The 26,066-nt window shown below is 45.2% G+C and overlaps 1 protein-coding gene and 1 long non-coding RNA gene across 7 annotated transcripts in view; one reads left to right on the top strand and one right to left on the bottom strand.

Moving 5' to 3' along the window:
- CACNA1A (calcium voltage-gated channel subunit alpha1 A) overlaps nucleotides 1–26,066 on the bottom strand; it is a 351,768-nt gene that overhangs the window by 118,547 nt on the left and 207,155 nt on the right. Inside the window, exons 25-27 of the mRNA XM_077261846.1 lie at nucleotides 22,410–22,509; nucleotides 20,025–20,185; nucleotides 6,980–7,117 (exon numbers count right to left, since the gene is read on the bottom strand). Coding sequence (XP_077117961.1) covers nucleotides 6,980–7,117; nucleotides 20,025–20,185; nucleotides 22,410–22,509 — 399 coding nt within the window. The remainder of the gene's footprint in view (nucleotides 1–6,979; nucleotides 7,118–20,024; nucleotides 20,186–22,409; nucleotides 22,510–26,066) is intronic.
- LOC143774355 (uncharacterized) overlaps nucleotides 1–26,066 on the top strand; it is a 308,203-nt gene that overhangs the window by 209,044 nt on the left and 73,093 nt on the right. For all 6 annotated transcript variants that reach the window (XR_013215518.1, XR_013215514.1, XR_013215519.1 and 3 more), the window contains one exon: nucleotides 20,064–20,226. This is a non-coding gene — a long non-coding RNA (uncharacterized LOC143774355). The remainder of the gene's footprint in view (nucleotides 1–20,063; nucleotides 20,227–26,066) is intronic.

The raw sequence follows: 26,066 nt of genomic DNA, 5'->3' as shown, positions 1-26,066 counted from the left end.
GAGCAACATCAGGCTGACGCAACACAGGGGCAGAGGAAAAACGGCGCTTAAGCTCCCGAAAGGCCTCCACAGCATCAGGGGACCAATCAGCAACATCAGCACCCTTCTTAGTCAAATCGGTCAATGGCTTAGCAATATCCGAAAAACCAGCAATAAATCGACGATAAAAGTTAGCAAAGCCCAAAAATTTCTGAAGACTCTTAAGAGAAGAGGGCTGCGTCCAATCACAAATAGCTTGAACCTTGACAGGATCCATCTCAATGGAAGAGGGAGAAAAAATATATCCCAAAAAGGAAATTCTCTGTACCCCAAAAACACACTTAGAACCCTTCACACACAAAGAATTAGACCGCAAAACCTGAAAAACCCTCCTGACTTGCTGGACATGAGAGTCCCAGTCATCCGAAAAAATCAGAATATCATCCAGATACACAATCATAAATTTATCCAAATAATCGCGAAAAATATCATGCATAAAGGACTGGAAAACTGACGGAGCATTTGAAAGACCAAAAGGCATCACTAAATACTCAAAGTGGCCCTCGGGCGTATTAAATGCGGTTTTCCACTCATCCCCCTGCCTGATTCGCACCAAATTATACGCCCCACGAAGGTCAATCTTAGAGAACCACTTGGCCCCCTTTATGCGAGCAAACAAATCAGTCAGCAACGGCAATGGGTATTGATATTTAACAGTGATTTTATTCAAAAGCCGATAATCAATACATGGTCTCAAAGAGCCGTCTTTTTTTGACACGAAGAAAAAACCGGCTCCTAAGGGAGATGACGATGGACGAATATGTCCCTTTTCCAAGGACTCCTTTATATATTCACGCATAGCAGCATGTTCAGGCACAGACAGATTAAATAAACGACCCTTTGGGTATTTACTACCCGGGATTAAATCTATGGCACAATCGCACTCTCGGTGCGGAGGTAACGAATCAAGCTTGGATTCTTCAAAGACGTCACGATAGTCAGACAGGAACTCAGGAATTTCAGAGGGAATAGATGATGAAATGGAAACCACAGGTACATCCCCATGAGCCCCCTTACATCCCCAGCTCAACACAGACATAGCTCTCCAGTCGAGGACTGGGTTGTGAGATTGCAGCCAAGGCAATCCTAGCACCAAATCATCATGTAGATTATACAGCACCAGAAAGCGAATAATCTCCTGGTGATCCGGATTAATACGCATAGTTACTTGTGTCCAGTATTGTGGTTTATTATTAGCCAATGGGGTGGAGTCAATCCCCTTCAGAGGAATAGGAGTCTCCAAAGGCTCTAAATCATACCCACAGCGTTTGGCAAAGGACCAATCCATAAGACTCAAAGCGGCGCCAGAGTCGACATAGGCGTCCGTGGTAATAGATGACAAAGAGCAAATCAGGGTCACAGATAGAATAAACTTAGATGGTAAGGTGCAAATGGAAACAGATTTACCAAGCTTTTTAGTGCGCTTAGAGCATGCTGATATAACATGAGTAGAATCACCACAATAGAAACACAACCCATTTTTCCGTCTAAAATTCTGCCGCTCGCTTCGGGACAGAATTCTATCACACTGCATACTCTCTGGCGATTTCTCAGTGGACACCGCCAGATGGTGCACTGGTTTGCGCTCCCGCAAACGCCTATCGATCTGAATAGCCATTGTCATGGACTCATTCAGACCCGCAGGCACAGGGAACCCCACCATAACATCCTTAATGGCATCAGAGAGACCCTCTCTGAAAGTCGCCGCCAGGGCGCACTCATTCCACTGAGTAAGCACAGACCATTTACGGAATCTTTGGCAGTAAATTTCCGCTTCATCTTGCCCCTGAGATAGGGACATCAAAGTTTTTTCTGCCTGAAGCTCCAAATGAGGTTCGTCATAAAGCAACCCCAAGGCCAGAAAAAACGCATCCACATTGAGCAACGCAGGATCCCCTGGTGTCAATGAAAAAGCCCAGTCTTGAGGGTCGCCCCGGAGCAAGGAAATCACAATCCTGACCTGCTGTGCAGGATCTCCGGCAGAGCGAGATTTCAGGGACAAAAATAATTTGCAATTATTTCGAAAATTCTGAAACCCAGATCTATTCCCCGAGAAAAATTCCGGCAAAGGAATTCTCGGCTCAGATACAGGTGCATGACAAACAAAATCTTGCAAATTTTGTTCCTTCGTGGCGAGATTATTCAAACCTGCAGTTACACTCTGAAGATCCATTGCAAACAGGTGAACACAGAGCCATTCAAAGGAGAGAAAAAAAAAAAAAAAAAAATTTCAGCAGACTACTTATTTCTCTCCTTTCTCTTTAGTGGGCCGGTCAAACTGTCATGATCTCAATGGCAAGAGATCATAGCATCAGCATATATAGGAACTAGCTCTTGGAAGATGGAAACTGAGCTGACCATGAACTAAACCTAACGCACAACTAGCAGTGGCCGGGTAGCATGCCTACGTTGATTCTAGATGCCCAGCACCAGCCGGAGGACTAAATAAAGCTAGCAGAGGAAAATATTAGTCCTAGCTCACCTCTAGAGAAATACCCCGAAAGGAGACAGAGGCCCCCACATGTATTGGCGGTGAATCAAGATGAAATAACAAACGTAGTATGAAAATAGGTTTAGCAAATTTGAGGTCCACTTACTACATAGCAGAAGACAGAAAGGACACTTTCATGGTCAGCTAAAAACCCTATCAAAACACCATCCAGAAATTACTTTAAAACTCTGGCATTAACTCATAACACCAGAGTGGCAATTCCTGTTCACAAGAGCTTTCCAGACACAGTAACGAAACTACAGCTGTGAACTGGAACAAAAATGCAAAAACAAACATGGACAAGAGTCCAACTTATCTAGTAGTTGTCTAGGAGCAGGAACAAGCACAGAGAGGCTTCTGATAACATTGTTGACCGGCAAGCAACTAACAGAGCAGCAAGGTTATATAGCGACTCCCACATCTTGATGGGAACAGGTGAACAGAGAAGATGAAGACACCAGTTCAATTCCACCAGTAGCCACCGGGGGAGCCCAGAATCCAAATTCACAACAGCCTTCCTTGTCACGGGATGTGCGTTCCTTTGTGCAGTCTTGTGGAATTTGTGCTCGGGCTAAGCCTTGCTGTTCTCGTGCCAGTGGCTTGTTGTTGCCTTTGCCTGTCCCGAAGAGGCCTTGGACGCACATTTCCATGGATTTTATTTCAGATCTCCCTGTCTCTCAGAGAATGTCGGTCATTTGGGTGGTGTGTGATCGTTTTTCTAAAATGGTCCATTTGGTGCCCTTGCCTAAGTTGCCTTCCTCCTCCGAGTTGGTTCCACTGTTTTTTCAAAATGTGGTTCGTTTGCACGGGATCCCTGAAAATATTGTTTCCGACAGAGGATCCCAGTTTGTGTCTAGATTTTGGCGGACCTTTTGTGCTAAGATGGGCATTAATTTGTCTTTTTCGTCGGCCTTCCATCCTCAGACGAATGGCCAAACCGAGCGCACTAATCAGACTTTGGAAACCTATTTAAGATGTTTTGTTTCTGCTGATCAGGACGACTGGGTGACTTTTTTGCCATTGGCCGAGTTTGCCCTTAATAATCGGGCTAGTTCTGCTACTTTGGTTTCGCCTTTTTTTTGTAATTCAGGGTTTCATCCTCGTTTTTCCTCGGGTCAGGTGGAGTCTTCTGACTGTCCTGGAGTGGATGTTGTGGTGGATAGGTTGCATCAGATTTGGAATCATGTGGTGGACAATTTGAAGCTGTCACAAGAGAAGGCTCAGCGCTTTGCCAACCGCCGTCGCTGTGTGGGTCCCCGACTTCGCGTTGGGGATTTGGTGTGGTTGTCTTCTCGCTTTGTTCCTATGAAGGTCTCCTCTCCTAAGTTTAAGCCTCGATTTATCGGTCCTTATAAGATTTTGGAAGTCCTTAACCCTGTGTCATTTCGTTTGGACCTCCCGGCATCGTTTGCTATTCATAATGTGTTCCATCGGTCGTTGTTGCGGAGGTATGTGGTGCCTGTGGTTCCTTCGGTTGAGCCTCCTGCCCCTGTGCTGGTTGAGGGAGAATTGGAATACGTGGTGGAGAAGATCTTGGATTCTCGTATTTCTAGACGGAGGCTTCAGTATTTGGTTAAGTGGAAAGGCTATGGTCAGGAGGATAATTCCTGGGTTGTCGCCTCTGATGTTCATGCGGCCGATTTGGTTTGTGCCTTCCATGTGGCTCACCCTGATCACCCTGGGGGTTTTGATGAGGGTTTGGTGACCCCTCCTCAAGGGGGGGGGGTACTGTTGTGAACTCCGTTTTCAGGCTCCCTCTTGTGGTCACAGATGGTATTGTGTGACTTTGGTTTTTTGGCTCCCCCTGGTGGTTTGGTTTATTATCCTGCGGGTCTTCTGGATCAGCTGCCTCGTTATTCACCAGGGAGGCTCCTATTTAGCTCTGCTTCACTTCCACTTGTTGCCGGCTGTCAATGTATTCAGTGCTATTCTGATTACTCCTGATTATCTCGTTTTCTGCCTCTTCAGGATAAGCTAAGTTCTGTTTGAATATTTTTTGCTCATCTGCCTGCAATATGATTTCTGTGTATGATGAGTCTAGTCCAGCTTGCTAACATGTGATTTCTTTTTGCTGGTAAGCTCTGGGGTACGGAGTTGCTTCCCCCGCACCGTTAGTTGGTGCGGGGGCTCGAGCAATCTCTGCGTGGATATTTTGAATAGGGTTTTTTATTGACCGCACAGTTTCCTTCCTATTTTCTGCTATCTAGTATTAGCGGGCCTCATTTGCTAAATCTGATTTCATCTCTGCGTTTGTGCTTTCCCCTTAACTCACCGTTAATATTTGTGGGGGGCTATTCTATATCTTTGGGGTCTTCCACTGAGGCAAGTGAGGACTTACTTTCCCTCCAGGAATAGTCAGTTTCTCAGGCCGTGACGAGACGTCTAGGATTTTTAGGTAACGCTCCACGGCTGCCTATAGTTGTTTGCGGATAGGATCAGGTTGCGGTCAATCTAGTTACCACTTCCCCAGAGCTAGTAGTCTGTTCAGTTACTTAGCTAGTCCGACCTGCGATCCTTGCCACTAGGATCATAACACATGGCCAGCCAAAATGTGAACACTAGGATGAGAACTGGGGCACTTAGGGTATGCTAATGACAATGATAATATGCTCAGTATTGGACCAGAAGGTTATTGACCATGTCCAGCCCAAATGTGGACACTAGGATGAGAACTGGGGCACTTAGGGTATGTCAATGACAATGATAACATGCTCAGTACTGGACCAGAAGCTTATTGACCATGTCCAGCCAAAATGTGAACACTAGGATGAGAACTGGGGCACTTAGGGTATGCTAATGACAATGATAATATGCTCAGTATTGGACCAGAAGGTTATTGACCATGTCCAGCCCAAATGTGGACACTAGGATGAGAACTGAGGCACTTAGGGTATGCTAATGACAATGATAATATGCTCAGTATTGGACCAGAAGGTTATTGACCATGTCCAGCCCAAATGTGGACACTAGGATGAGAACTGGGGCACTTAGGGTATGTCAATGACAATGATAACATGCTCAGTACTGGACCAGAAGCTTATTGACCATGTCCAGCCAAAATGTGAACACTAGGATGAGAACTGGGGCACTTAGGGTATGCTAATGACAATGATAATATGCTCAGTATTGGACCAGAAGGTTATTGACCATGTCCAGCCCAAATGTGGACACTAGGATGAGAACTGGGGCACTTAGGGTATGCTAATGACAATGATAATATGCTCAGTACTGGACCAGAAGCTTATTGACCATGTCCAGCCAAAATGTGGACACTAGGATGAGAACTGGGGCACTTAGGGTATGCTAATGACAATGATAATATGCTCAGTATTGGACCAGAAGGTTATTGACCATGTCCAGCCCAAATGTGGACACTAGGATGAGAACTGGGGCACTTAGGGTATGTCAATGACAATGATAACATGCTCAGTACTGGACCAGAAGGTTATTGACCATGTCCAGCCCGAATGTGAACACTAGGATGAGAACTGGGGCACCTAGGGTATGGCAATGACAATGGTAACATGCTCAGTATTGTACCAGAAGGTTATTGACCGTGTCAAGCACATGTGAACACTAGGATGAGAACTGGGGCACCTAGGGTATGGCAATGACAATGATAACATGCTCAGTATTGGACCAGAAGGTTATTGACCATGTCGAGCACATGTGAACACTAGGATGAGAACTGGGGCACCTAGGGTATGGCAATGACAATGATAACATGCTCAGTACTGGACCAGAAGGTTATTGACCATGTCCAGCCCAAATGTGGACAATAGGATGAGAACTGGGACACCTAGGGTATGTCAATGACAATGATAACATGATCAGTATTGGACCAGAATGTTATGGATGTGCAGATTAAATAAATGGATGTGGTGTCCAAGCCTCCTATTGATGATGACACCTCCCCATCTATGGTCAATACCCACAAAAATATTTGGATGATTGTGTTTGTCCAGTTGACTATTATATGTTATACTTTGGACTTGCCCTTTTTATTAGGAGGATCCCTCAGTGATAAACTATAAGGCGACATAGGAAGCAAATGCTCATTTTTCCTTGCAGTGGTTTTACATTTTACCTGTATGGTCCCCATACTTGCTGCACTTAATCAGATCTGAATTTCAAACCAGAACTGGTCCACAATAACCGGCCAAGATCCATTCCTTTATCTGTTGTTATCTCCAACATGGGTCCTAACTTAACTCCCGCTACAGACAATTCATCAAAGCAAATGAAGGTCCTTGTCCACCACTTTTACAGGGAAGAGAACCTGCCTGTGAGATGTGAGGTCTAAGTAGTGATCATCCCTGAGCGACTGATCTGTGCTACCACGTTAGTCATAACAAAGATTGATTTCTAGACATAGTCAGACTAAAAAACACCCGACCTAGAGACCGATCACATGCAATGAAATACATGCATAAAAACACATTTTCTTACTCTGGCCAACCCTCCCCTGTAGACACAGTGAAGAGGGTGAGCAAGGCCCACAGTACATTGTCATAGTGGAATGCCCATTTCTTCCATTCACGCTTCTGGGCTTTGACTACATTCTTCTCATATACCAAAAACTCTCCTCTAGAAAGACAGACATGAATAAAATAATTCTTCATAAATAAAATTAATTATTCTTTCAATACTCAAACCCATAATATGAGCTTAAAATAAACAAAACAGCACTGCAGGCCGTATACTGCGTTCCAAACTATTATGCAATTTGGATGTAAGTGTCAAAAAGATGACATTTTTGTTTTTTTCACATAAACTGATGGATGGTTTGTGTTTTAAGGCTTCTTGAATCACTCAAGTCAATCTCAAACAATTAGTTTGCCAGGTGAGCCCAATTACAGGAAATCTAGTTAAAAAACATTCCACATTATTAACCAGCCACAGGTTTAAAGCAATATGGGAAAGAAAAAGGGTGTCTCTGCTGCCAAAAAGCATCAAATAATGCAATGTCTTGTACAAGGTATGAAAACTGTAACAACCCTGCCGACATCACTACATGGCCTTCCATCCCCCCACCTGCTTGATACATCAACTCACTCACCCTGTGCCATGCTGTGAGATCTGTCTGCTGCCGGCTCCATGCCGTGTGCTTCATGGCCGCTTGCTCTGTGTACACTTTCTGTCTGTGTGCATGGGGGGCGGCGCCAGCAACTACTGTTTCTTATTCAGTCTGTGTGCACCTCCCTAAGGTGTCACTGGCCAATAGCCTATAGGACTCTGATTCTTAAGGCGTCCTCACCCATTGGAGGACGCCTGAGCAAACTTACTTCCTCAGTCAGTACTTTGCTGCTGAGGTGTCTGGTTCTGTCTCTGTGTCCACCACCCAGTGGGGCGTAGAACCCTGGTCTGTGTTCGCCACCCAGTGGGGTGTAGTACCCTGGTCTGTGTTCGCCACCCAGTGGGGCGTCGTACCCTGGTCTAAATCTGTGTTCCGTTACTTCTGTGTCTGACTCTGAGGCCTGCATTCCACAGGTCTGTATCCGTATCCAGTTCTAGTATCTGTGTCTGTTCCTGTCTGAACTCTGATCTATGTCCGTTCCTGTTGTCTCCTTGCTTGTTTACCATTTCCACTCTGCTGTGTGTACCCCTGCCTTATCTCTCTGCTCTGTTTGCCACTACCAGTGGCTCAGCACCTCTCGGCTCTGCCCTCTGTGTCTTGCTTTGCTCCGCTCTTGGCTCTGCACCCTGTGTCTTGCTTTGCTCTGCACTCGGCTCTGCACCCTGTGTCTTTCTTTGCTCTGCTCTCGGCTCTGCACCGTGTCTTGCATTGCTCTGCTCTTGGCTTTGTACTCTGTGTCTTGCTTTGTTCTGCTCTCGGCTCTGCACTCTGTGGCTTCGCTCTGTGGCTCTGCTCCTAGCGGTTCTACCTTGCTCCGTTTCTACATGTCCTGCTCTTGGCTCCGCCTTCTGCTCTTGGCTCTGCCTCCTGCTCTTGGCACCGCCTCCTGTGTTTCTGTACTTGGCTCTGCCTCCTGCTCTTGGCTCCACCTCCTGCGTTTCTGTACATGGCTCTGCCTCCTGCTCTTGGCTCCGCCTCCTGTGTTTCTGTACTTGCCTCCGCCTCCTGCTCTTGGCTCCTCCTCTTGTGCTTCTGCTTTGCTCCGCTCCTTGCGGTCTTTCTCTACCTGTTCTCATAAACCCTCCTGTCTGAACAGGTTCTTACCTGTTCTCACATATCTGCCTGTATAACGGTGCTGCCAGTGTTCAAGTTCAATCCTCCTGTCCTGCCAGAGTGCCAGCCGTGCCCGCCTGCCTGTGTCTCTGTCAAGCCAGTCCGCCCGTTAGGGCCTCTGCCGTACCTGTCTGTCAGCCCGTGTCTCTGCCGTGTCCGCCTGCGTCTCCGTCAAGCCAGTCCGCCCATCAGGGCCCCTGCTGTATCCGTCCATCAGTCAGTGTCACAGCCGTGACTGTCTGTGTCCTGTCCCCGGTGGGATCAGCATCCACAGCCAGACACCACCCTGGAGTGGTTGTGCTGTTCCGTGTAAGTTATGTTCTTTAGTTTTATGTGTTTTTATGCTATATATGTCCTTGCATTTCTGCTCTGCTGCCACCCAATGGCCTTTTTCCGTATGGCAGCTTATTATTAACCCCTTCCCGACCTTTGACGCCACGTAGGCGTCATGAAAACCCGTGCCAATCCGACCCATGACGCCTATGTGGCGTCATGGAATGATCGAGTCCCTGCAGATCGGGTGAAAGGGTTAACTCCAATTTCACCTGATCTGCAGGGACAGGGGGAGTGGTACTTCAGCCCCGTGGCTACGATCGCTCTGATTGGCTGTTGAAAGTGAAACTGCCAATCAGAGCGATTTGTAATATTTCACCTAAAAAACTGGTGAAATATTACAATCCAGCCATGGCCGATGCTGCAATATCATCGGCCATGGCTGGAAACCCTGATGTGAGCCCCCCCCCACCCCACCGATCGCCCCCCCCAGTCCTCCGTTATGTGGTCCGCCCCCCTAAGTCGTCCTGTCTGCTCCCCCGTCCTCCTGCCCGCTCCCTCCGTGCTCCGATGCCACCCCCCCGTCCTCCGATCCACCCCCCATGCTCAGATCCCCCCCCCCTCATACTTACCGAGCCTCCGGGCGTCCGTCTGTCTTCTCCATGGGCGCCGCCACCTTCCAAAATGGCGGGCGCATGCGCAGTGCGCCCGCCGAATCTACCGGCCGGCAGATTCGTTCCAGGTATATTTTGATCACTGCGATATAACCTATCACAGTGATCAAAATAAAAAAAATAGTAAATGACCCCCCCCTTTATCACCCCCATAGGTAGGGACAATAATAAAAAAAAAGAAAATATTTTTTTTTCTTTTTCCACTAGGGTTAGGGTTAGAACTAGGGGTAGGGTTAGGGCATGTGCACACAGTGCGGATTTGGCCGCGGATCCGCAGCGGATCGGCTGCTGCGAATTCGTAGCAGTATTCCATCAGGTTTACAGTACCATGTACACCTATGGAAAACCAAATCCGCTGTGCCCATGGTGCGGAAAATACCATGCGGAAACGCTGTGTTGTATTTTCCACAGCATGTCAATTTTGTGCGGATTCCGCAGCGTTTTACACCTGTTCCTCAATAGGAATCCGCAAGTGAAATCCCCACAAAAAAACACTGGAAATCCGCTGTAAATCCGCAGGTAAAACGCAGTGCCTTTTACCTGCGGATTTTTCAAAAATGGTGCGGAAAAATCTCACACGAATCCGCAACGTGGGCACATAGCCTTAGGGTTAGGGTTGGAATTAGATTTAGGGTTGGAATTAGGGCTAGGGTTGGAAATAGGGTTAAGATTAGGCTTGTGGTTAGGGTTACGGATAGGGTTAGGGGTGTGTTGGGGTTACAGTTGTGGTTAGGGTTGGGATTAGGGTAAGGGTTGGGATTAGGTTTAGGATTAGGGTTAGGGTTGGGATTAGGGTTACGGGTGTGTTGGGGTTAGGGTTGTGGTTAGGGGTGTGTTGGGGTTAGGGTTGTGATTAGGTTTATTTGAAACGTTTGGATAAATCTTTTTAGAGTAAGAATTTAATTAGAAAGCATAATTTTACTCAAAAAATAAAAAATAGTTTATTAAATATTTTTAAAAAACCACAACCCTGTGGCTGTCCCACAAATCAAACCAAACACAATGTGAAAAAACTGGTGATGGGAAATACGAGACCCTATCTGCTGTCTAGCATGTGATCTACCTGTCAGCGGGGGTTGGCACCCTAGGGGATATCGTTATGGCGCCCCCGCTCCGCGTCGGCTCACCCTATATTCCCTATTAGGCCCTGATGCAGCCGTTGGATCCCTCTACCCACACAGTATTGTAATAAAGGACCCCTGCGGACTAATACAATAAACAAACTAGCGTCTAGGGAAACCTATACCCCACACCGTGATCATAAAAACAATAGGAACACATGTAGACAAAGGCAAATGGCAATTGTTATATGAACAAGAAATTGCAGTTTACTAATAACTGTTTGCTCACACTGTCGTGGCTTGCTGAAGATTTAAATGGACCACAAGCAAGTGCCACCGTGTGTTTAAGAAGATATAGCCCACTTTATTCCCATACAATGGGCTAGCGTGGCTTTCTATCAGTTAATATGAACCATCTGATTTTGAGCAAGAAATGTCCACTTGCCACGATGTTAATAAAAATAGCGCTTATATACTGATCATACCACACATGGTGTTAAACGGGCTCTACAAGTACCATGAGTTAGTAGCCCATCAATCTCTGATCTATCCCCTCTGGGATGTCTGTCATCAGAACACCGTCAAATGTGCCACATAAAGCATTTGCGTATGATGCCACTTATGCCTCTTGAGGCCGCAAAAGACCTCGCCATAAAGTTCAAACAAAAATATAGTCCATTAAGAAAACCACCACATTAGATACTCATCGTGGGGTTCATATGCCGTCCGCCTTGTCACTGTATAGCCTCAACGCGTTTCGCCTCTCTGGCTCATCAGGAGGCTGAATATAGTGCCATGTGTCTCGATAGTTGATAAATTTTAGGAACAATGGTGCCATTACCTCATTTTAAACAGACCGCCAATACACTCTGCGCGTGTACTTCCTGTTTTGGAAACCGGATATGACATAGCGCGTGAAATCTCCCTTGCAGAGGCAGGCAGACTCTACTGCGCTTGCTCCGAGATGGAGCGCTAGATTCATCCCTGCGCTCCACCGTTACAGCTTCCTGTTCAGAGACCGGATGTGATGTATCACAAAAGGTCTCCCTTCCAAATATGGGAAGATTCATCTGCGCTTGCTCACTAGGTGGAACGCTCACTGCGCTCCACCAGGCACATTACGTGCCTACCCATGTGAGATCAGGGAGAGTGTTATCTACACGCCTATTGCCTGCGTCCTGCCTGTCATAGGGACAGGGACTATATCAGGCGAGAACCCGCATTTCGGACACCGTTAGGTAGTGCGCCTGCTAGGGGTGGGACGATAAACCCATCTTTAGATACAACCACAGTATTATTTGCACATCCCGCCCGATTGCCTTAGTTGCAATCACCTTACTATAATAGATGCATTTTTATATATATAAACATATCATTTTCAATCGAATCTCCTAAGACCCACATAGGGGATAAAGGAAAAGTTCCTAATGCTAGGTTAGACAATCTACTCCCAATTTTTTAAATTTATTTATATTTTTTTTTTTAAATACTTAGATTGGAACAGTGTCCAGATTATAGGGTGTTTATAATGCACCCTGCAGCAGAAATTGGCCATCTTTGTGATTAGGTTTATGGCTACAGTTGGGATTAGGGTTAGGGGTGTGTTGGGGTTAGTGTTGAAGCTAGAATTGAGGGGTTTCCACTGTTTAGGCACATCAGGGGTCTCCAAACGTGACATGGCGCCACCATTGATTCCAGCCAATCTTGCGTTCAAAAAGTCAAATGGTGCTCCCTCCCTTCCAAGCCCCGACGTGAGCCCAAACAGTGGTTTACCCCCACATATGGGGTACAAGCGTACTCAGGACAAACTGGGCAACAACTATTGGGGTCCAATTTCTCCTGTTACCCTTGCAAAAATAAAAAATGACTTGCTAAAACATAATTTTTGAGGAAAGAACAATTATTTTTTATTTTCACGGCTCTGCGTTATAAACTTCTGTGAAGCACTTGGGGTTTGAAAGTGCTCACCACACATCTAGATAAGTTCCTTGGGGGGTCTAGTTTCCAAAATGGGGTCACTTGTGGGGTGTTTCTACTGTTTAGGCACATCAGGGGCTCTGCAAATGCAACGTGACGCCCGCAGACCATTCCATCAAAGTCTGCATTTCAAATGTCACTACTTCCCTTCTGAGCCCTGACGTGCGCCCAAACAGTGGTTTACCCCCACATATGGGGTATCAGCGTACTCACAACAACCTGGGCAACAAATATTGGGGTCCAATTTCTCCTGTTACCCTTGTGAAAATAAAAAATTGCTTGCTAAAACATCTTTTTTGAGGAAAGAAAAATTATTTTTTATTTTCATGGCTCTGCGTTATAAACTTCTGTGAAGCACTTGGGGGTTCAAAGTGCTCACCACACATCTAGATTAGTTCCATGGGAGGTCTAGTTTCCAAAATGGGGTCAATTGTGCGGGAGCGCCAATGTTTAGGCACACAGGGGCTCTCCAAACGCTACATGGTGTCCGCTAATGATTGAAGCTAATTTTCCATTCAAAAAGCCAAATGGCGTGCCTTCCCTTCCGAGCCCTGCCGTGCGCCCAAACAGTGGTTTACCCCCACATATGTGGTATCACCGTACTCAGGACAAACTGGACAACAACATTTGGGGTCCAATTTCTCCTATTACCCTTGGGAAAATAAATTCAGGGCTAAAAATCATTTTTGAGGAAAGAAAAATAATTTTTTATTTTCATGGCTCTGCGTTATAAACTTCTGTGAAGCACCTGGGGTTTTAAGTGCTCACTATGCATCTAGATAAGTTCCTTGGGGGGTCTAGTTTCCAAAATGGGGTCACTTATAGGGGAGCTCCAATGTTTAAGCACACAGGGGCTCTCCAAACGCGACATGGTGTCCGCTAACGATTGGAGCTAATTTTCCATTCAAAAAGTCAAATGGCGCGCCTTCCCTTCCGAGCCTTGCCGTGCACCCAAACAGTGGTTTACCCCCACATATGAGGTATCGGCGTACTGAGGAGAAATTGCACAACAAATTTTAGGATCCATTTTATCCTGTTACCCATGTGAAAATGAAAAAATTGAGGCTAAAAGAAATTTTGTGTGAAAAAAAAGTACTTTTTCATTTTTACGGATCAATTTGTGAAGCACCTGAGGGTTTAAAGTGCTCACGATGCTTCTAGATAAGTTCCTTGGGGGGTCTAGTTTCCAAAATGGGGTCACTTGTGGGGGAGCTCCAATGTTTAGGCACACAGGGGCTCTCCAAACCTGACATGGTGTCCGCTAGCGATGGAGATAATTTTTCATTCAAAAAGTCAAATGGCGCTCCTTCCCTTCCGAGCCTTACCATGTGCCCAAACAGTGGTTTACCCCCACATGTGAGGTATCGGTGTACTCAGGAGAAATTGTCCAACAAATTTTAGGATCCATTTTATCGTGTTGCCCATGTGAAAATGAAAAATTGAGGCTAAAATAATTTTTTTGCGAAAAAAAAGTACTTTTTCATTTTTACGGATTAATTTGTGAAGCACATGGGGGTTTAAAGTGCTCACTATGCTTCTAGATAAGTTCCTTGGGGGGTCTAGTTTCCAAAATGGGGTCACTTGTGGGGGAGCTCCAATGTTTAGGCACACGGGGGCTCTCCAAACGCGACATGGTGTCCGCTAAAGATTGGAGCCAATTTTTCATTCAAAAAGTCAAATGGCGCTCCTTCCCTTCCGAGCCCTGCCGTGCGCCCAAACAGTGGTTTACCCACACATATGAGTTATCAGCGTACTCAGGACAAATTGCACAACAATGTCAGTGGTCCAGTTTCTCCTTTTACCCTTGGGAAAATAACACAATTGTTGCTAAAATATAATTTTTGTGACTAAAAAGTTAAATGTTAATTTTTTCCTTCCATGTTGCTTCTGCTGCTGTGAAACACCTGAAGGGTTAATAAACTTCTTGAATGTGGTTTTGAGCACCTTGAGGGGTGCAGTTTTTAGAATGGTGTCACTTTTGGGTATTTTCTGCCATATAGAACCCTCAAACTGACTTCAAATGTGAGGTGGTCCCTAAAAAAATGGTTTTGTAAATTTTGTTGTAAAAATGAGAAATCACTGGTCAAATTTTAACCCTTATAACTTCCTAGCAAAAAAAAAATTTGTTTCCAAAATTGTGCTGATGTAAAGTAGACATGTGGGAAATGTTATTTATTAACTATTTTGTGTCACATAACTCTCTGGTTTAACAGAATAAAAATTCAAAATGTGAAAATTGCGAAATTTTCTAAATTTTCGCCAAATTTCCATTTATTTCACAAATAAACTCAGAAATTATCGACCTAAATTTACCACTAACATGAAGCCCAATATGTCCCGAAAAAACAATCTCAGAATCGCTAGGATCCGTTGAAGCGTTCCTGAGTTATTACCTCATAAAGGGACACTGGTCAGAATTGCAAAAAATGGCCAGGTCATTAAGGTCAAAATAGGCTGGGTCATGAAGGGGTTAATTTATTCTTGTGGGCATGTCTTTCACATCCGGTTCAAGGGTCAAGTCTTCTCTTCCTCTGGCAGCCATTTCATTTTCAGTTTACTTGCTGTTGTGAGAGGACACGCTTGAACCGGGCTCAGGAAGGCATCAGTCTTTCGACCTCTTGCTGTTCACTCTTGTTGCTCACTCACTGTCACAAATACACTTGCTGTACCTGACTCAACTCTGGAGAAGTTACTGTATACCATCCTATGCTGTATGTCCAGATTTCAAATAAACAAGTCTGGTGTCATGTCGTTCTGTCTGTTTCTGGTTTTCGGCATGACAATGTATATGTTTGCTTTAACCCTTTACTCTTTCCCCCCCCTATTTTGAGTTGGGATACTGATGGCTATTACCTGAATGGAGCCTTCTCAGTTCCCTGCTCTGCTGCGCAGCCGTACATGGTGGTTAGGTCTTTTCTGCAGGACCAGCTGCATGTGCGGTCCCTGGTTGCTGCTGTGAAGCTGTCCGCGTGTTGTGAGGTCATTTGCAGCTGGTGCATGACTTTCCACGTGGGCTGTAGTTCATGTCGGATGTCCGAAACCGAACGACTCCTGTCTGATGTCTGCCGGTGACCCTGGGTCCTGATGTCCTGATGTCCTGTCTGTACCCTGATGTCCTGCCTGCGTCCTGATGACCTTGTGTACCCTGATGTCCTGATGTCCCACCTATGTGTGCCTCGGTGATCCGTTGGTGCTTTGGGGTCCACTGTGTGGTACCCTTCTGGGAGGTGTGGAATCGGGAGCCTGGCATAGTCTTGTTTGGTTTATGTACTGTGTGACTTTACTTTAGTAAACATTACTTTCTCTATACCTGAAGTTGTGCGGTGTAATCAAGTCCTACTTGTCTCTTTCCTTGTCCACATGCTCAGCTGCCACAGAGCCCCGGTCTCTGCCCTCCCCTAGGTCAGGTAGGCCCGGGTCCCCCTCTGCGGTTTAAAGGGTCCGTATTGCGTCCCCAGGGGACGCGCGCCCCACGCCTTCTGAGGTTGGTCGGCTTGGGGGCGTCTATGGGCTGGGCCGCATCTGACCGTGACAGAAGCTCAGGCCTCGGACTCAGCTGAGCATGTATGGACGGTAGGACTGTTTCCGAGCCCCGCTTGGCCAGCGGATGATATGGCTCGGATCCCAGCTCGTAGTGGACTAGATTGCTCAACCCTGCACTTGGTAAGCGGTTTGGATTTCTGGAGCAATGAACTCTGATGCTTGTGAACTGGGACTTACCGCCTTTCCCAAGAAAAGTTTGTGTATTTTTTTGGGGGAGGGGACTTCAGAGGAGGGGAGCTTTAAGAGGGGATAATGTCATGCCGTTCTGTCTGTTTCTGGTTTTCGGCATGACAATGCATAAGTTTGCTTTAACCCTTTACTCTTTCCCCCCCTATTTTGAGTTGGGATACTGATGGCTATTACCTGAATGGAGCCTTCTCAGTTACCTGCTCTGCTGCACAGCCGTACATGGTGGTTAGGTCTTTTCTGCAGGACCAGCTGCATGTGCGGTCCCTGGTTGCTGCTGTCAAGCTGTCCGCGGGTTGTGAGGTCATTTGCAGCTGGTGCATGACTTTCCACGTGGGTCAGTGCATGCAGTCTCAGTCAGGTGCCCTGAGCCTCAGATCCTGCACAGATTGTGCTGTAATGGTTTCTGTGTGTGATAAGGGTGTGCGCGGCCACACCTCCCCTGCTTTTATCAGGGTTTGAGTGTGTACTTGAAATGCTGTCCCCAGCCAATTGCTGAGGGGCAGCTCCTATATAAAGTTCCCCCTGCCCTATGGGCGGGGCCTGAGCTACTCACAAAGCTCCTGAACTTTGCTATGTGTGTTTGTGTTTCTGCACCTCTCCTGTCTATGTTTTGGTACCAAAGTCCTTGCCTTGATTCCTGTTTTATCCTGTTCTGGCGCCTGTCCTGGAGGCAGTATATCCAGGCCCGAATCCTTGATCCTGTACATGTCCTGTACCTGAACCTGTCTGAACTGTCTGCCGTGATTATGTTCCTGGAATCCCTCTGCATCTGGAGTCTCACTCCCAGTGACTTTTAGTCTCTTGTAACCGGTGTTTCTGCTGAGCATCTACTACTCTGTGCTCTGATTACCATTCGGTGTTAACCCCGTCTGGCCCACGTCCAGTACGGCGGTGCTACCACCATCACGCTTGAGTTCCTTCCTAGGTCCGATGCCCGAAGCCTGACGACTGCAGTCTGGAACCTTATGACTGCTGCCTGGAGCTTGGAGCCTGATGACTGGTGGTGCCTGTAGGTCGTGTCGGATGTCCGGAACCGAACGAAACCTGTCTGATGTCTGCCGGTGACCCTGGGTCCAGATGTCCTGATGTCCTGTCTGTACCCTGATGTCCTGCCTGCGTCCTGATGACTTCGTGTACCCTGATGTCCTGCCTGTGTCCTGATGTCCCACCTATGTGTGCCTCGGTGATCCGTTGGTGCCTTGGGGTCCACTGGGTGGTACCCTTCTGGGAGGTGTGGAATCGGGAGCCTGGCATAGTCTTGTTTGGTTTATGTACTGTGTGACTACTTTAGTAAACTTTACTTTCTCTATACCTGAAGTTGTGCGGTGTAATCAAGTCCTACTTGTCTCTTTCCTTGTCCACATGCTCAGCTGCCACAGAGCCCCGGTCTCTGCCCTCCCCTAGTTCGGGTAGGCCCGGGTCCCCCTCTGCGGTTTAAAGGGTTCCGTATTGCGTCCCCGGGGGAAGCGCGCCCCACGCCTTCTGAGGTTGGTCGGCTTGTGGGCGTCTATGGGCTAGGCCGCATTGGTGGCCACAGCTGACCGTGACATCTGGATTGCACAATCCCTGGTGTGCATCATCTCTCCGGACGCTGAACAGCATTGGTCCTGTCTGCCTCACATCGATTAAAACTGAAGGTACGAATCTCTCTCACAACCCTTAATAGTCAACCACACTTCCATTCGCCTCATGTGGGGACAGAACAGTGGTACCTGGTAGCTACCTGCCGCACAAGTCTGACCTCACCATCAGAGGCTCCAGCGAACACCTAGAAAGCTACTTAGTTAAACCCCTTCCAGGGAAGTCTGGTCTGTGGTCCAGTGGGTCCACACCTCCGCGCCAACCAGTCTGGGCGTGAGCGTTACAAAAACACTAGATATTTCATGAAAATGTAAGCCTGATCATCGTACTGTGAAGAGATTTATGGCTGATACAGAGCACAAACGGTTCGTGCAGATAAAGGCATAATGAGGAAGGTTTCTGTCAGCCAAATTCATCAGATTAAAAGAGCAGCTGCTAAAATACCATTACAAAGCAGCAAAAGGGTATTTGAAGCTGCTCGTCCCACAAACCTCAAAGTGTAGGATTTTTCAGAGGCTTGAAGTTGTACATAAACCACCCAGAAACAGTGCTCAAAAGCAGAAATGGTTGCAGTGTCACAGACATACATGAAAACTAATTCTAAACCAGTCTTTTTTACAAGGCAGACTGACGATACGTGAGGGCCTGCCCCCGTACCCCTCTTCGCACTCTGCCGTCTCTCCTGGCTATCATGCATACCTGACTCTACCAGATGTCATTGTGTCTCTAAGGTTTAGCCATACCTTGTTGTGATGTGTGTCCATTTGGCTATTCCATACAGCACACCCACTGGGAACATGGAGGAGGCTTAATGTACAACGCGCATTATCCACTGTTTGTTATTCATATTGTTGTTTTATTGCGTCATTTATGTGGATCTTTCACATTGTTATGCACAGGGGTGCGGTCTGTCTTTGTCTTTTTATGTGTACTTTTATATGATTTTACCCATTGTGTGTGCATATGTATTAATAAAAAAAAATGTATTTCTATGGTTCATCAGGTGTGCAAGTCCTATCCGTATTGGTGCTTTCTCCTCTTTTTGTCCCTAGCATAAACACACGCTATACAGGACTTGGCACCCATGCATATTTTATTTCCGTCTATTGCTATATAGTGCACTTATCTCTCATACATAGCAAAGTGAACAAATGACCATTTTCAGTTCTTTACAATCTATAAAATGTTTGGAAACTCTCTGCATTTGGAACATGGCATTTTGAGTTTGAGTTTTTTCATTGAGAGGTTTGTCCGATAAATTGGGATTTATCCTCTAATTATTGATGATTTTAACATTATATTGACTCATTTGCATCAATCATTTAGGAAACTCAGAGAAAAATAACACTAGTATAATAGTTTGGAACGCGAGGTAAGTACTGTATTTTCTGGTGTATAAGACTACTTTTTAACCCCTGAAAATCTTCTTAAAAGTCGGGGGTCGTCTTATACGCCGGGTGCCGTCTTGTACGCCGAGTGCAGACACCAATGTGTATATGGTGGGTGGCAGGGAGTGGTCCCGATGACGAAGAGGGGTCGTCTCACAGGAAAGTGTGAGTGGAGTATCCCCCATTACCTCATTGTAGCTGCAGCATGGGGTCTCTGTGCTGGGGAGAGGCGGCAGCTGCTGCTCCTCTTTGTGCCGCATGGGTGCTGTGCTGTGGGGCGGTGGCCGCCGCCGCTCCCCAGCACCCCACACTGCAGCTACAATGAGGTAATGGGGGATACTCCACTCACACTTTCCTGTGAGATGCCCCCTCTTCGTCATCAGGACCACTCCCCCCCCAAAAGGCACATTAGTCACCGGCCCTATAAGACGACATACGGCGTATAAGAAGACCCCCGACTTTTAAGAAGATTTTATATTTTAACTGGAAAAGTTGGGGGGGTCGTCTTATACGCCCAGTCGTCTTATACGCCAGAAAATACGGTATTTATTTTTGAGGATGCTATTTGTATGACCAGCAGTACATTCTTAATATCATAGTTTTTTAGTAGTCACTCACCTGCAGTCTCTCTGAAACTCCTTTGATTCATCTGTACAGTAGAAAAACTTTCCCTTGAAAAGCTGGACCGCCACAACAGCGAAGATAAACATGAAGAGCATGTAAACGATGAGGATATTCAGGACGTTCTTCAGGGAGTTCACCACGCAGTCGAAAACAGCCTGAAGAGTGAGAGACAACGGCGGCATTAGGACAATTTAAAGTAAGAAACTAATTAGGAAGTTAATATTAGTGCTGGTATCTTGATATGTGTAAATATATATGAAAAGATATATAGATAGATAGACATACATATATAAGTTTATATAATAAATTCCCAGATTTTAGGAAAATAGTGAACAAGTGGAAAAAAAACCAACAAATTTTTCCCAGTTCGCTATGTGTATATACACATATTTATATATAATATGCATATACACATATCCTAGCACTGTAGGTATTGGTTAGATGCACCTGCCAAGCTTTACACTAGAAGCAGCTCCTGTGTTCCTTAGGGGTGTCAGTCTGCTAGATGTAGCAGAGTCGAGTGTGCTGAAGCTGGTGAGTATCCAGCCAAAATGTGAGCTGAGAGAGAGACGTGCCTGAGTCTCTCTAAATGGAGACTGCATGGGTTAGCTAGGAAAGCTGAGCAGTCTATGTGTTGGAGCTGCAGAGAAATTTGTAGAAGCTGCCGCCTGTTCAGTGTGAACTATGCCCAGAGCTGAACACTTCTGTTTGGCGATGGAAGATGCTGGAACTCAAACTGAAGGGGATACTGAGACTGGTGGTATCATGTCTCTTCTGTGTAAGAAGTCTGCTCCAGGAGAAAGGACTGTAGTCTGTTCGTGTGCGCATGCACTTACGTACGTGCCTGTTTAACAAACTGTTTATTTGCTGTGATACCTTTGTGCCCGGAAGAGGCTGTTTTTGTTTTTGTATTCGTTATAGTTTTATAAAATCAATAAAACTGCACCTGTTTGGACCAAACCGCATTGCCTGTGTGAACGCTACCTAAAGCCTACGTGAGAGTGTCAATCCCTACACCATGTTACCAGAATATATTTACCACTTTTAAGCCATAGCTTGCAAAATAATGTTACCATACAGTGCTCACACAATATTGCACTTAAATAATACTGCCATAAAATGCCTAAAGATTCCAATACAGTATACAGATTCCAAATATTATCATATATATAGTTAAGGCTCATATTTATTATACAGTACCCACATAATGCTGCCAAACACCAAGCTTGTATAAAATATTAGCATAATGTGTCCAAATAAGTTCCACGTCACAATGATGGATAGATACTTTACAAATAGTGTCACAGTTCTCCCTATTATTAGGTAAAGGGCTCACTGAAAACAAACACTTTCCCGACTACTGGAGCTGATTGTAGACCTGATTAGTGTCCGGTTACTGCTGGAAGTCTGTTCATCAGAAAATAGGAAATGGTGGCCGTAGGCAAATGGCCAGTTTGCCATTCCCAAATGTAATGTCATGAGTGTGTGACGCCAACCTGGGAGATCTGGGGGTAGAAGATCCCTACGTATTGTGAATCGCAGATCTTACATTTAGCCTGTGTATTTGGAGCCCATTTTAAATGAATTTTGTTTCCTTTGGTGCTGAAGAGGTTAACGACCCTTTCTATGCTGGTCAGAAACATGCAGTTCCATTTCAGCTGCTTCTGATCTGGTTGTTAACTCTTCCTATAAAACCTGGCTGGACCCTCTCTGTCCTGCCGGTGAAAGCTCTGCTTCCTTGGCCTTAGGAGACGCTGTACTGATGAGGAGTTCGTTATCGTCATTGGAGACTCATCTTGCTCTGCGGTGTGCTAAAGCTAAGTAGTTGAAGTTTGGAATTGGAGCTGTGGTCATCTGTAGTTTTCTGTTGTACGTGTGTGTTTATCTCCTGATCCCGTTTCCGATTTAGTTTATTCCTCCCAGTCCCTATCCTCCTCCTTATTGTTGGTTTGTATGATAGAGGTTTTCTGTTATCCCTGTTTTGTCTTTGTGTCTGGTTTACCTTTCACTTCTGTCCCATGCCTCATGGGGGGGAGGGACAGATTAGGGTTTTTACATGAGCGTCGTATAGTCAGAGACTCAGGCCTTTCTACCTTTAAGAGTACCCACGGGACAGGGATAGTTAGGGTCCCAGCTCCTGGGACAGTTTGAGGCCCCCCTTCCTTACTGAAGACCGTCACAGCGTGACATATAACTCCTGAGTTCATCACTCATTTCAAAAAATATGGCATCTGTGGTTACAAGTCCAACATCTTCATGAGAGATACCCACTATATTTTTCGATCATTGTCAGTATGCTTCATTGAGGAGTTATATAATTTGACATCATCTGATTTTAGTATTTGATCACCTTTACTGGGCTATACATGTGGTACTAACCTTCAGTTTGGGCAGTCGCTTAATGGTTTTCAGAGGCCTCAAGACACGGAGAACACGCAGAGATTTGATGGTGCTAATGTCCTTTCCTTTACTCCCACCTCTGTTGTGAGACCAAAAAAACAAGAGGAAAACGAGAAGAGGAGGAAGAGGCAGAAGTAGTCAGGAGGAGGATGTTAGGAAGAAAGAAAGCGAAGAAGAAGTTTACCAAGAAAGGAGAATTAACATTACAGAAAGAAAGAAAATTAAGAAGCAAAGAAGATAGAAACGTCGAGGAAGAAGCGAGAGACAGAGATGAGCATGGGACATGACCGTGCATGGTAGAGAAAAATGAAACGAAGTCATAAAACATGCAGGCAGACCAGATATAAATATAAAAGAGTAGAAATTTTAGATTGAGCAGAGATATTAAAGATAAGAAGATTAGATGGAAAAGAAAGAAGAGAAAAAGAAAAATAAGAGAGAACTGTTAGTGGAGCTGGGTATTGGAAACTCCTAGGCGCTTACATGCTAAATACCCTGGAGAATTTACCATCTGTCTTAATAGCACACCCTCCCCTTTGAGATTTGCATTTATAGCACTAAGTGAAATGCGGAAATCCCTAAGTGTCACAATTGCGGTGGATCCTCGAATCCCACATGGTCCTCACTAGCACACTGTACAGACAGTGTCTGATCCCACTGAGGAGCTGTCAGGAGATGATTGTGCGCCTGTCACAATGCACCCAGGGACTGGATGTGCCCAAATTACTGTACACTAAGGTGGAGATGTGCGGGCAAAAGTGGTGAAGAAGACAGAGAAGAGAAAGACCGAGGACAAATGGACATTACCGCTGGTTACTCCTAAAGGAGGCAGCCGGTGTTGGAAGAGAGGGAATTAATCACACACACATGAGACAAATACAAGACACAACAAACACCTTCAAAAAACAAATGTATTTCAACACTATGGCAATAACCACCCATTCCAGCCAGTGCCGATATGTTTTTTTTTTTTCTCATGCCCTTCAGACCCAAATCTCGTCTCACTGACAGTAAGCAATTAATGTGACATGGATATATTATGTACATATATATAATTTATACATCTTAAAAAAAAAATAGGAAGAAAATGTGTAAAAAAAAAATCAAAGGCCAGGTTCACACAGTGCAGACTATGGAAGTTTCACCTTTAGCCTAAAGAAGGAGCTAATACATTTCCAGTCCTTTCACAGGCCGAGGACAAGAGGCATAAAAAACTGATCCAAAATAATTTTCACATATATTTACATCATTCCTTGTTAGAAATCTGCATATGATAAGCTGCTTTTGGTTTACATAGTAGGGGAGATATATCAATAGTGCTGTAGAATGATGTAAAGGGAAAGTATGTGTACGGACGTCATACGCTTAAAGGGGTATTCCTGTCTGCAAGTTCCTATCCCAATATGTAGTAGGTGTAATAATAATAATAATATTACCGAATACCTCCAATTAGAAATGTAGTATAGTTTTTCTGATTCACTATGTCTCTTTCCTAATGTGCAGGCATTGCAAGACCTTAGGTATCCATGGTTACGACCACTGATATAGTGACAGTTAATTAGCTATTTGCTAGTGGTCATAACCATAGATACCTAAGGTCTTGCAATGCCTGCAAATGAGGAATGAGACATAGTGAATCAGAAAAACTACACTACATTTCTATTTGGAGGTATTTGCTAATATTATTATTATTACACCTACTACTTATTGGGATAGGGTCTTGGAGATGGGAATATCCCTTTAACTCACTTTCTATGAGCTGACATGTCCTGTGTGGCACTGAGAGTTAGAGAAAAGGTGGGAGTATGGCTGCGCAAATTGTCACCTCCAATAAACAGGGGCGTTTAAACATTACTGAAAATGACTTAAGAAGCCACACTATCTCATCTCTTCCACCAGAATGAACAGTGGACAAAAAGATGGGACCCACTAATACATTTATATAATTTTCTGGAGATTCTCAACCTGCTTTCTGCATTGTATTATGGAAATTGAGATTTATTAACCAGAAGATGTTGGTTCCCTCTTTGTGAGCCTGCGCCCACTGTGGATTCTTTGAGCCCCTGGCACTGGCTGGAGTGGGGTGCAGAGTCTAAGGAATCTCCTTTTGTTTAGTTCTAAGGGCTTATTTCTGTCTCAGACATTTATAGCATTTCCTGTGAATATGCTATAATTGTCTGTTAGATAGGAGTCTCACCTTTGCCACCCATATCTGTCTTGGCAACAAAGCCCCATAATATGAAACTGTAAATATATATTTGGTGCATGCGCAAATCGCTAAATGTTCTGCCTCGATAAACTAATAAAGCCTATACTCACGTCCTGTGCTGGCGTCGTTCCCGTGGTGTCGGCACTAATTCTCCCCCAGGCTGTGATGTGGTGTTGTGACACCGATGCCCAATCAGCACTGTTGTCCCTGTCTCCGCCTTCGGACAAACTGAACAAACTGAACTCGCTTCCTCTTCATGTTCAGTTTGTCCGAAGGCGGAGACAGGGACGACAGCGCTGATTGGCCGCCGGCATCACGTGTCACAGCACCATAGCTCTGGGGAGAACCATCGGAATGTCGCCGGCACGGGAGGGGAGTATAGGCTTTATTATTTTATCAGGGCTGAACATTTAGTTTAAGAAGGGGTTGTCCTAGTAGTGGATAACCCCTTTAAGAAACAGTTGACTACTACAGTCGTTGGCAAAAGTTTTGAGACTGACATAAATTTTGATTTTCACAAAATTTGCTGCTTCAGTTTTTATAGTGCCAATTTGCATTAATTAAGTTGTTATGGTGAGTGCTCAGATGAATTGAAAAAAAAATATCAAAGTCATTCCTTGCCGTTAAAATTAACTTAATAAAAAAAAACATTTCCACTGAATTTCAGCACTGCCACAAAATGATCTGCTTACATAATTTTATTGATCTTATCGTTAGGGGAAAGTGTTAACAAGGACAAGACAGCTGATATCACTCTCTCACCCTGATTGAAGAGCAGACCGGTTGCTGTAAAATTGGACTGGTGCTTAAAATTATTGTTTTCTTCTGTCAACCATGATTACCTCCAAGGAAATGTGCAGTTATCAGTGTTTTGCATCAAAGGGACTTTACAGGCAAGGACATTGCTGCTTGAAAGATTGTCACTAAATCAACCATTTATAGAATCTTCAAGATTTTCATAGAGTGAGGTTTAATTGCTGTGAAAAAGACTTCAGGGCACCCAATAAATTCCAACAGGTCTCAGGACTGTCTAGGATTTAGCAACAGGATCAGTTCCACTCCAGCACAGAGCTTGCTTTGGAATGGCAGCAGACAGGTGTCAGTGGAGGTGAAGGATTTTGGAGTCTGGCCTGGTGTGAAGAAGGGCAGCAAAGAAGCCACTTCTCTCCTACAAAATCATGAATGACAGAGATTGGACGGCAAAGGACATGGGTAAAGTTATTTTTTTTAGGAAGCCCTCTTCAAAATGTTTAGGACATGTGGAAAAATTAATGTCTGGAGAAGAAAATGAGCACTACCACGAGTGATGTGTCTGCTACCAGTAAAGCCTCCTGAGACCATTCATGTGTAGGGGGCTTTCATCCATGGAGGGGCTCACTAATAACTTTGCCTGAGAACATGGCCATGAATTAAGAATGGGATCTAAA

The sequence above is a fragment of the Ranitomeya variabilis genome, chromosome 5 (assembly GCF_051348905.1).
Source record: "Ranitomeya variabilis isolate aRanVar5 chromosome 5, aRanVar5.hap1, whole genome shotgun sequence".
NCBI classification, from domain to species: Eukaryota; Metazoa; Chordata; class Amphibia; order Anura; family Dendrobatidae; genus Ranitomeya; species Ranitomeya variabilis.
The sequence above is the reverse complement of the archived record's forward strand: the minus strand, read 5'-3'. Positions and strand labels throughout refer to the sequence as shown.